The 12,243-nt window shown below is 47.2% G+C and overlaps 1 protein-coding gene across 6 annotated transcripts in view; it reads right to left on the bottom strand.

The window, feature by feature from the left end:
* Positions 1 to 12,243, bottom strand: part of TTC7B (tetratricopeptide repeat domain 7B) — a 248,341-nt gene that overhangs the window by 48,913 nt on the left and 187,185 nt on the right. For 4 of the 6 annotated variants that reach the window (XM_046007989.1, XM_046007991.1, XM_046007992.1 and 1 more), the window contains 2 exons: positions 10,396 to 10,493; positions 3,332 to 3,382 (listed from right to left, as the gene is read on the bottom strand). In XM_046007989.1, the coding sequence (XP_045863945.1) occupies positions 3,332 to 3,382; positions 10,396 to 10,493 (149 nt within the window). Of the gene's footprint in view, positions 1 to 3,331; positions 3,383 to 5,728; positions 5,894 to 10,395; positions 10,494 to 12,243 lie in introns of all 6 variants that reach the window. The other 2 variants (XM_046007995.1, XM_046007990.1) reach the window with 2 other exon arrangements.

The following is a 12,243-nucleotide window of genomic DNA, read 5'->3' as shown; positions in this document are numbered from 1 at the left end:
GCCTGGTGACCTTCTCACACCTGACACCTGGGCTCTAAGAACCAGCATTTTCCCGGGGCTGCAGGAGACACAGCTCGGCAGCCAGTGAGGACTCTCTTCTGTTCTGAAGACGGGGGACAGTCCACTCTCACACCAAGCACCAAGTTAGGCCCCTGGCCTCTACACCTTTTTTTATCAAACGTTAAACATTCCGCACTACCTCCCCCCCTCCACCGCCCCCCCCCCCGGGTTTTATAGGGCAATTCCCATCTTTGCTGGAGGCAGTCCTGCTTCTCTGAGGAAGCTGACGTGGGGTTTGGGGTGGAGGGGGGCCTCCTCCCTGGCGTATCTTCAGTTCCGTGACAGCAGCCACATCCCCAGCAGCGTGTCTGCCAGTGTGACAGGGCATGGGACCGTAGCGCTTGGCAGGCGCCTGCCGTTCCTGCCTGATTCCCACTGACAATGGGGCTTCTCCGGCCTGTGAGTTCCTCTGATAAATAACTTTGGTCCCCGTTCTAGGAGACAGTTCCCTTTTCCACGGAGTGGAAAAGAGATGAAGACAGCCAAGTAAGTCAGGACAGCCAAACCCACGGTCTCGAGACGAGATCACAATTTCCAAGTGACTTTAACAGAATATCAAGCACATGGAACCTGACAGGAGGTGTCTTCTCCTGAAGGGGGAAAATGTTCTTCCCAGGGAAAGCTTTAGGGAAGGAGCCCACTTAGGCGGGGACGGGGGGGGGCGGGAAACTGGGGTTTATGGCCACCAGTGGGCATGCGGGGGCGCCCGGCATGCTGCTGACGGGTGTTGGCAGGGACAGGTGGGCACACGGGAAGCGTGGCGGGAAGCCGTTCGCAAGCATGCGGGAAGAGGCCAGCTGTCAGAGTGAGCCGAGCCATGGCTCTGGGCTGGAGACAGTACCTTCTGGAGGACTACACCAGGCAGATGCTTTCATCTCCACTAGAAACCCTCCCTGTTGCATATTCATGAGGCTGTGCGTCTGGACTCAAGTGCGGGGGGGGGGGGGGGGGGGGGGGAGGCTGCGTTTGTCTTTGAATGCAGCTTCTGGGAAAAGCCTCCCCAGCCTGGGTGACCGTCTCATTACTGGACACACACTCCTTCACTTCCGTCTGCGTGCCACTTACTACTGCCTCGTCAATCTCCTAAAACTGTCTTTGACCTCATTTAAAGAAAGACACCACAGAACTAATTGGGGAGAACTAATTTTAATTTCATTAAAATAGCAAGAAAAGTTTCATCCTCGAATCATTGAGGCTTATTTATTTTTTAACTGCCACGCCGCAAGAGCAGTGAGGTCATCACTGGCGTGATGTTTTCATACACAGATTCTAAAAACCTGACTTTATTCTGTTAAGCAGGAGCAGAGGGTGAAATGTACACCCCACGGACTAGTCATTTCCTGATCGAGAGATACGGTATTAAATGTCAGAAAATGCAAAGTCAATAATGAAATGCTAGCCAAAAGAAAAGGGGGAAAAAGTAACGACCTTGAATTTGTTTCTCAACCTTATTTCATTTAAGAGGTGTGTTTTGTCATGACTCTGCTGATTCTCTTCCCCGGGGTTCCTCGTTCCTAAAGAGAGCAGCAGTCTCACTGGAATCAGTGATCTGAAAAACCAAGCCAAGAACCCAAGTCGGAATTCCTGATTTTAGCACCTTCTTGGAGAGGCGAATAAAACGTCAACACGCATTTTCCTCCAAGATGACTGTGAGAGCGCTCAAGAATGGGGGCGCCTGGGATCCCCAGGTCTAGGGAGTGGTGAGCAGCCCACGTGGAGAGTGGAGAGCACAGAGTGTGTCCCAATAGGGCTCCTACCACGCGGCAGCCACCTCCCTGCGGGAGCCACAACTGCCCGCTGTCACTCTGGAGGGGGCACCTGGCCCAGGCCTGGAGATCAGGCTGAGCTCCTGGCACACCATAAAGGCGTGTGTGAACAGGATTAATAAACTGACGTCCTTACAGATAGGGAAGCTAAGGTGAAGGGAGAGTAAATGAGTTGCCTGGGTTCTCCTGCAGAACTGGTCCTTGAACCTAGCTTTCCTGACTTTGGAGAGCTGGAGTGGTTTCCATGGAAGATAGTTATGTCCCTTGTATAAATGCATTGAGCCTCACTGTAAGTAATGAGGGCTGCCTGAAGATGCTAGTGTAACCTGACTTTCTGAAAAATCAAATCTTTTTAATGTATCTGAGGAGCCTGATTTGAAAGAACCCTGGCAGTGAAACTTGTTTTCCCTTAAAACCCTAATGTGATGACAATACCAAACAACTCTCTTCTACTATGGACTTTTATTCATTTAAAAAAATATTTTATCTGTATGGACGCTTTTAAAAGCCAGAAATAAAGTCACATCTAAGCTGAGCTGGATTTCAGAGGGGGAAATCAGCTCTCCTGAGAGGAATATTTGCTCTAAGCAGTAAAGGCTCAGATCATTCAAATAGCCTGGCTCACTCATTTCTCAAAATGCAGTCCCTGGAACACTGATTCCATAGGTGAGAAAATGATGAAATTAGCTGGGGAACAAGGGGTCAAACTTCAGAACCTTGACTTTTTTAAACTGCAGGACTTCTCAGAGCCTTTAATGTGCTAGTATGAACTGTCAGTCTCTAAGAGGGATGCAATATTTCCCCCAAATATTTGACCATAGAGAATCTGCAATCTAGGAAACATCCTTGGAAAAATAATTCACTCATGCCTTAAAAGAACACCATTGAAAGTATTAGTCCTACGCCTGGGGAACTGCTTAGTGTCCTTTCAGTTTGGTTAGATGCAGGTTAAATTTCATGAAGTCTGTTTCACCTTTTTTAAGGAAAATTAATTATTAGAATTGCTTTTCTACATAGGCAATAATGGTTGAACTGGAAAAAAATTTCATGATTCAACTGGTTCCCTCTACCCCAATTCACAGATGACCTGCACTTGGGGGTGGGGCGGAGCATCTCACACTTCCGATCAGCACGGGGGTGGGGGGTGGGGGCTGTTGTGTGTGGCCAATCCACTGGAGGCCTGACTCGGACATCTTTCCTGCACTGCCTCCTTCTGTAGTCCCTCCCAGAGAAGTACTGCCTCCCCAGTGCTTACACCCAGGCTGCAGGGGGTTGGGGCGGGGCAGTGAGGGGCGGAGCGTGTCAGGGGGAAGGGGGGGAACACATTAGCATCTCAGGAGAGAAGGGCCCCAGGTAGCAGAGTGGGCAAGCAGGTGGCAGCCTCACACCCATGTCATCTCAGCATTCCCCACGATCCACAACTGCAACACACGTTCCACAGTGGAGGGAAGCGTGACTCTGGAGACCCTCAGAAAGGTTAATAGATAGATCAGTAAACTACTTACTAACTGAAAAAAGGGAGGGAAAACCATGAAAGTATACTTCTGGAGAGTTGCCTTGGAACAACAAATCAAATCAAAAATTAAAACCAAGAAACGAAACATTTGAAAAATCAAAATTAAGGCTAAAAAAGCAAATAGAATTCTAATAACCTTCCAACTGTAAGTCTGGCTGTCTCAAATTAGATTTCAATTCAAGAGTGACACATGTTTTTCCACGAACAATGTTTTTTGTGTTTTGTTTTTTGAAACCAAAGAAAGGCCAACTGGGTATTCCCCTCTACATTTAAATGTTCACCCAGCACATGAAAGCTGACCGACCCATGTAATGTGTTTTGTTTCCAGGGCAGGAAATTCCAAAGAGAAGGGAAAAATAATCAAGCGAGCAGTTTTCAGATCTTTCCACCACTAACCCTAATCATGATTCTAATAGTTTGTAGACTTGGGCTAGTTTTCACTCCTATGAAGTGAATGGATTGGAGAGAGAAATTCAGAGAACTCCAGGCCTTGGCTATCTGTCCTCAGGAAAGGAGCCAGGATTCAAATTCATTACACTTCTAATCAAGAAATTTTATATCTATCGGTAATGCACGGTATGCTTCTCTAACTAAATGTGGTAGCTATGGGCGAGAAAAAGATTCTCGGGCACATCACCTGGGTACCTGTGAGGCACTCCCTAAGAGCAAGAGATGACTCATAGTTTCACAAAGAATAAACAATTGAACCCTGCTTGGGACACAGCACATTCAGCAGAAAGCCCAGTGGGTGCTCATCGCCCTAACAATTTACTAATTAATCGGGTATCAGGTGTCTCACCTGAGAGGTTCTCGGTATTCAAAGGTTTAAAGGAACGCTGGGCGCTGGGCGCTCTGGGATGTGACGAGATAAACACTGGCGGGGCTAGAGGTAGGTGGGTTTGTTGTGCAACGGGAGTGGCTGGGCCACTGGGAATCTGTCACGCTATTCTAGAACGGTAAGATCCCATTTGAAGACAGAAAACTGGGCAAAAGGCAACGTATGCAACACCTTTTCTGGAGAAGCGGAAAGTGGCAGTTGCCCGCGGGCACTGTATTAAAGGGAAAATGTCTATTTTAAGAAATGGATTAAAAACCACATAAGCAGTTTATAAACATTATCTTCGCCTTGCATTTCATAAAGCCGGGATTGCCATGAAAGCCAAGTTCAGAACACTTAACTACTCAGTAAAGTAAAGCCAGAGCGTTTCTTGGTTTGGATAACTTATTTTAGATGATAGCATCATTTCTGCCCCAACTTTGCGTGTGTGTGTGCAGTCTAACACGGCAGGGTAGCCATCAGAAAGATGAGGCCATTAGAGAAAGTAGTTCTTTCTGGCAGCAGCTCCCCTCAGGAGCTTTTGTTCAGCATATAACTGAGCATTTGGGACAGAGATGAGCCCTTATAAATCGTGGATACAGAGATTAAATTTTCTGGCAATGCTGCAGGAAAAGCGAACATAGAATAAATGAGTGAAAGAAGGCAGGCTTGGCCCCTCCTGGTGAGACCCACATTTAGGTCCCATTTAAGGACCTGATCAACCAGTGTTTCATTTTAATACAGGAATCTGTTTGTTTGTTAAATGGACAGCTCCCCGAACACCGTAAAACAGACTTTCAAATTTTTGTATTATTTAAAGGCAAGATCAGATTAAAACACTGTCCAATTTCTCTGCCTAGTTTGATAGGTTTTCCCACAAACCCTACATTTTCCTTCCTTGCAAATGGAGAACAATTTAGAGCATGTTTCTCAAGACGTAGTACCTGACCCGTTGGCCCAGGAATCCTCAGTGGGTTCTCTGTAAATCCACATGCCTGGGCTCCAGCTCAGGCTACTGAATCATAAACTCTAGGGGTGGGGCTCAGGGGATCTGCAGCTTTCAAAGCTGTTTGTGTGATTTTAGTGCACAGTCAAGTTTGAGAACCACAAATTTAAAGGGCTTATGACCATTATCTTTATGATATCACCTTGATCACTGTATGCTTGTTGAATTAATTTCTAAGTAGAAAATCAGAAATTCATAGAAATAAATTATGTGTGCAAAATGTTCTAATTGGCCTTTTTAAAAAATGGGATTTTTATGCATGTATATTAACTCCAGGAAAGCATACAAGTATGCCGAGAACCAGAAGCATTGTCTAGAAAAGCTTCTATTTATCCTGCTCAAAACAGGTCTCTTTTGCTTTTTAAAAAAGGGGTTGGAACTTGGGCACCAATGTCTCCTTCTGCCCCACACAGCTTTGGGATTTTCAAACTGGCAAGATTTTGCTCTCCGATAAATTTGATGGAGTTTCCTATCCAGCTTACCAGTTAGGAAGATTATCAGAAAATGAAACATCAGGCAAATTAAGCAGGTCTAAGAAAGGAAAAACCATAAACCATGTTTACACAGAGAGGGTTCCTGGCGGGGACTTGGGTCATTGAATGAATGAGCCGTAGGGGGCCACACAAAGATGTCAGGTTTAGGATGAGAACGAAGATGAGGAGACACAAACAGGTGGAGAGGAGATTCGGTTCTTGAAAGAGAAGAGGAGGAGGAGGAGGTATCTGACACTAAAAAAGTGAAAGAGAAAAAAAAAGGGATAAAGGCAAAAAAAAAAAAGCTTTAGAGACACAAAGGAAAAAATAAACTAGCTTTTAATATACTCACATAAGCTGCAAAGAAAATGAGGTCATGTAATACACAATCATTCCTCTACTGGACAATAGAATACAAGTGTTTTTCGAAGAAAACAAATTTGTTGTTTTTTTCCACTGGTTATTTAATTGTTCTGCAACAACACCATGGAATAAAAATAACTCAGATTTACCTGGGCACAGACTCGGCAGCATGATCCGCTGAAAATAATACTCTTTAACCTACAATATCCAGGACATTCTAGAGGAGACCACTTTTCAGTTGGAAAGGTATAGACCTCGGCTTTTTCTAGATTTAATTTTTATGAGAAGTACTTATATAAAGTTTACTTGAAAGTGAGGGTTTTCCTAGGTAGAGATACTGAGGTATAACCATAGGTCATGGTCCCAGCATCGTGACAACAGAGGGCTAAGCTTTCTAAGCTGGTTTGCGGTCGGGTGCACAGGCTGGGCACTTTGGAAAGAAGCTGTCACCACGACCTTCATGCCTCGCCACTGGAGACATATCCATTAACAGGGAGACAACCACGGCTACAATGAAAAATTGTCCCAGACACAATGGACCAAACTTTCATGGTAAAAGAATAATTTTGCTTTGGAGAGGTGTCTGGTAATATCTACCAATGATTAGAGATAAACCGCCTTACTCCACATCCTGTTTTGAAGGCAAAAGGAAGAAAAAAACATTTTTTCTCATCCTCTATTTAAGGAACTACCAACTTATTCCTAAGAAAAGACAATGATTCATAGCTGCAACGCTAAGACTGTCACTCTATCTGATTCCTCATTTTTCCAAGGCTGGGACCTATTAGAGGTGGAGGAAGGGGAGCCAGAGGTGGTAACGGAAGGGAAATCATGTTGTTTTGGGGCTTTTTCAATATTTGCCACATCCACTTAATGAAATCATACCTACTCCATTAGCCACGGTGGACTAGGCCAGTCCCAAGCTTCTAGTTCCCCTTACGGTATTCCATAGATGTTCAAATGGGCAATTTCAGAGGTAGAAAACCACATCCTAGTTAATTAGCCACTTCCCAAATCAATAATGCTAAGCCTGAATCTTAAAATGATCCAGATATATGATAATGGCACTGTGCTTCTAGTTTTTAAAAGTTTTTATCTCTCTGACATTTATACTGAAATTTTAGTATACGAAATATGATATCTGGGATTTGCCTTAAAATACTCTATAAAAACTAAGTGTGGGACAGGAGAGATGATGAAAAAGGAATACTAATCATTGAAAGCTGGTGGTAGGTACATGGGGATTCATTATATTGGTGCCTCTGTTGTGATATATTTGAACATTTTCCACTATAGAAAATTAAAAAACACAAAAAGGGAAAGGAAATACATTTTAGTTCTGGCACACAAAAACAAGGGACCCAAGAGGGCCTGTGGCTTCACAAAGGACTCACTATCTGCACCCTGGATGACGGAGAATGGACAGGGTCACGGTGGTGGAGGTTCACCATGGCCTTGGCCACGTCTTTGTGGACGCCAGCACTGTGTGGCACTGTGTGGCTTTGCTCATGTCAGATGACCGGGCCCTTTAAATGAGGGAATTCAGGAAAGGAGAGAAGCAGCAGGTAGGGCACGGACCAGTACTATCAGCGAGCTGTCCCCTGCCAGGGCTGGGTCCTCTCACACCACAGCAGACCTCGGTCACTTTGTTTTGATTTGGGACCATTTTTACCTTAGATAAGTTCCTTTTCTCTTTTCCTCAATAGCCCAGTTGCTTCCCTAAAGGAGCAGTGCCATTCGAAACTGGCCAGCCTCCTCCCTCACGTGCACTGAAGACTGTGGCGAAGAGAAGGAGGAAGATGGGATGGAGAAGCCTGGAGTGTGAAGCCTGCGTCACAGAAGGCCACGTTGCCGTAGAGGATGTGGACGTTCTCTGCAGGTGGCTATGGAAGGGTCTTCGGGATGTGCGTGGACTGAAAAGTGCCAGGTGCTCGATGGCATAGCTACACAGCATTATGCTAATTTTGACGTAGGGGAACATGGGAAATTTTATCTATGATTGTTTGCATGAAGAAAACACTGGAAGGGCAACCACAACGTTAATAAAAACGGTGACCTTCAGGGAAAAACAAGATGGAGGTGCAGGGATGGGAGCAAAACTTCTCTGTGGCACCTTGTGAATCAGAACTTAGACTCTGCGGGATGTTCCCAAGTCAGGCCATCCACAGAGGCGTACGAGTGAGAGTGTGCTGACCCTCTGCTGGCCCCCGCCCCGGGCTGAACTACAGGAAACGGGGCTCTAGGAATCAAGATGGAGGCATCCTTTCTGTTTTTAGATGCGTCTTCCTCATTTTTGTCTCTTTGATTTCAATCATCATTTCAGAATGTTCTACCCTCATTTACAACCAGTTGGCATTGATAAACCCTCCTAACGTGGCCTTCCTCATTTCTGATTCCCTGGCCTCCTGGGTAAGTAGGTAGTGGTGTGTAAACCAGTAATTGGGGGCTCTGAGGGCAGGACGATTCCTACAGGAATTGTCTTGCAGGGATCCTAAAACAACAGTAAAATGGCCAGTGGCCAGGCCTGGAGGCGGTGCTGTGGTCCTGTTGTCCTAGGGCATCTGTGTCAGCGCCCCACTCCAACCCCCTGGGCTCCCAGGGAGGGACGGAGCAGAGGCCCCAACCCCACTAGGGACCAGGGTGCGGCAATGCCCTCACTGCGCCCCGCCCTGTACACACCTCACCTGGACCCTCCCGCATCTCAGAAGGTCTAACCTGCCCGGGGACACTCCTGAAGTCTCCAGGGGAAATGTCCCACGGGGCAAAGGGGAGAACAAATAACAAGGGCCTCGTTTCTGTTCTGCCACAATCTGTATTCAATGCGATGTGGCATTTGAGTCTTGGGACTGCAGGGGAAATTAAGGTCCAGGCCAGCTGGAAGGAAAGGGGTCTGAATTTAGTAGGACTGTCCTCACAGGATCCTGAGGAGGGGGCAGAAGGGGGGAGACAGCCCCGGGCAGGCGCGGCAGCTGTTCTGAATCAGCCAAAATTGCTGCTGGTGCCTTAGTGAGCTTCACCTCCTTCTCCCCCTGACCGTGTCCCAGCCTCACCCCGCAGTGGCTAGAGCCTATGGCCCTGTCCTCCCTTTCCAGCAATGAGGGGGTTCCATTGCATCTCTAGAAGGACTGCTGTGCTATGCAAAGTCAGAAGCTCCCTCTCCAGGACTGCCGGTCCATGGAGGACCGGTGGCTGGGATGGTAGGGGGGCAGGTCACTGCAGGGGCTGAGTTTCTTTGTGGCTTTGTCAGTTTGCATTTTGAGCAGTGGGCTTCAGCCCTGTTCATCTGCCCTGATCTGCAATTTGTGGCATCGAAGACTCAACACTCTCTTGAGCTGGGAGCCCCGGGGCCCTGGGATCAGACTTCTCAAGCTGACCTTAACTTTGGTCAAAGGGAGCCTAGGAAAGGAATGCAGTCTGCAGGCAGCTGTGGGCATGGGCTTGGCGAGGAGCACAGCTGGCTTCTAGAGGTGATCTCTCTCCTCTCCTGCCAGGGCCAAGATTTTTCGGGAGATGGCTGTGCATACCCGTGGGCTGCTCTCCGGCTTTCTCTGGAAGGACTTGGGCAGGGGCTGGGGACTTTCACAAGGTCAGGAGAGGGACCTGGCGGCTCCCTTCATGAAGCCAGCCAGAAAAGAGGAGGCACACCCGGATGGAGAGCAAGCCTTACACAGGCCCTCTGTGGAGGGACGTCGGGGTGGGGGTGGGGGGCTGAAGAAGCAACAGCACCAGCTTTCAAATCATGCTCTGGAACTACCTTTGAGGCCTGAAGCAGAGGGGAACTTCTTTCCAAATAGCCACCGAACAGTCGGTAGAACTATTAGAATTACTTGTTTGGAGTTTTGAAAATGACAGAGGCATATTTACTCCTCCGTACTTAGGCAAATGTGGAAACGCAAATGACAAGGTTGTACACATTTGCTCAGGGGACAGGAGAATCAGAAGCTCAGGACCCACCTGTGTCCCTAAAGGGCCTTTTTGCTGAGGGCGGGGTGGAGGGGAGGGATGTTCCTATGTTCAAGTGATTAAAAATCAAAACCTGATTTCAGCAAGATCTGAAAGTTAAAGAGAGAGGGAGAAACTGAAAAGCAGAGGGGAAGCTTCATGGGGGTGTGAAAATCTAATTTTAGTCTTGAATCTGAGACTCTCAGAGCAGGGGGTAAAAGAGGAAGATCTCAAAGAACTGTGCCAACCAGGCACCAGCGTGTCCCCCACTGTGAACACACACTTGGAAAGACACTGGAGAAAACGTGCCTCGACTGAGTTTAACCTCTTAGCATGAGGAGCGTTTCCAAGCCCCGGCCCTGGCAGTCTTTGTCCCACGCCACTCGCCACTCGGGGCCAGGCCCCACGCGCTCGCGGACACCACTCCGTCCCCTCTGGTCTGTTATTCTCACCTGTCTCGGGATCGCTGAAGTCTGGCAAAGTAATTGTGTTAAGCTGTCGTCTGTCAGCAATGGTTCTATCTAAGAGGCTGCTCCCACGTCCAGAATCACTGCAAAACACAGCTGCAGAGGTCAGTCATGGGAAAGGGGGCAGAGGGAGAGACACAGAATCAACCATTGCCGACCCGTGATGTGCAATAACAACTTTTGTGTGTTTGGGATGCTCCTTAGCCCCTCTCCGTTGTCTACCAGGCATCCTGTGTCCTGGCTCAGCCCAGACTGGGATCCCTTTCCATGTTCACCGTCACAAACACGCTTAAACCACACCCACAGACCCTTGCTAATTTTAGCCTCTTTGGTGTCATTACAAGATACAAAACTGAAAATCTAAAGCCAGGTTCTCCGTCCGCCTTCGAATGGGGAACTGACTGGCCTTCTGTGTTAGAAGTCTTGGAACTCATCAAGCCCATAAACACACGGCCCTTGAATATGTCTTACAAATCAATGGTCTACAGCTGAGCCCTCCCTGCCCAGGGAAGACACCCAGGGCATTTCTAGAAGACCCTTATGCCAAGGCCTCTCCCCAGATCAAATGCCTCAGTATTTCTGGCGAGGTCCCCATTTTTCTGAGCTTCCCAGATGGCTCCAATGTGTAGCTAGATTTGAGAACCCCTGGCTCCTACTTTTCAAAGGGCAATCCCAGCCATGGCCTCCGTTGTGTCCCTATCTAATAGTCACGAGATCATATAGGGAGCTGCTGCTCACTGGAGGAGCTGGGGATGCACCACCCCACGCCCGCATCTGGCTTGTCCAGTGATAGGAAGCCAGAGAATGCTGGGTCTTGCGAACACACAGCACATACAGCAGGCTTCGGGCACCAGCTCCCAGGCTGGCACTGTTACCAGCTTCCTGCCCTGAATCCCCCTCCCCAGCCCCACTACAGAGCAGGCTTGGCACCATTTGTTTGGGGAGTCACATGGGAGATCACCTTGGGACCCAGTGGAATGAAACACAGGGGACCTTCGCTCCTACAGACTCTGGTGTTGTTTTGTTCTGAGAAGCTTGCAAGCAAAAACAGTTGCATTCTTCTTTTTTCTTCTATCATGATATTCCATCCAAGAAGCTCCGAAAAGCGGCACATCTGTCTCAGGAGGTTTGGGTCTATAATGCTTTTCTTTGAAGCTGTTTTGTTTTGTCAATCGGGGGGCTCTAGGCATGGTATTTTTTTGTTTTTTGTTGTTCTTTTTTTGTTGCTGTTAAGAAGTTCAAATTCTATAATAAAGGGACACAATTTCCTTCCTGTATGCAGCTGTTGCTAAAAGCGGTACAAACAAGATTTGGTATGAAACTTAATATGGTTCACAGGCTGTAATTTCCACGTCCAGTGATGTAGTTAGAGAAATCCACAGGAAACAGACGGAAACTTGCTTCAGTACAGACTCTCTGCCAGCCTATACTTATTACATCTTTGGATACACAGTTTTTGGAAACTGTCCTATTAATTATTTCCACAACTGCGAAACAGTAACTGTCTCTGAGCAGAAGACCACATAAAAGTAGCTGCAAATGTTCATGAATCACATTACTGACTGAATATTTCTCATACTGGCCTGCCCATGTATGTATTTTTATTATAATTCTTAGAAAAATATTACCAAGAGTTATGATCTGAATACTCTAACGGCTCCCCACCTCAGAGATTTTCAGAAGATGTCATCTCAAAATATAGTGATTTTTTGCATCGCCTTGGGGATTCTAGGGCACACGGTAAGGTGCTAGGCCTTGTAGAAAAAGGATCTGCCTGGGTTTTTGATGGGTTTGCTTTGGCCATAACCCTCCAGGCTTTCCCATCTCACCAAG

The sequence above is a fragment of the Meles meles genome, chromosome 6 (assembly GCF_922984935.1).
Source record: "Meles meles chromosome 6, mMelMel3.1 paternal haplotype, whole genome shotgun sequence".
Classification (NCBI taxonomy): Eukaryota; Metazoa; Chordata; class Mammalia; order Carnivora; family Mustelidae; genus Meles; species Meles meles.
The sequence above is the reverse complement of the archived record's forward strand: the minus strand, read 5'-3'. Positions and strand labels throughout refer to the sequence as shown.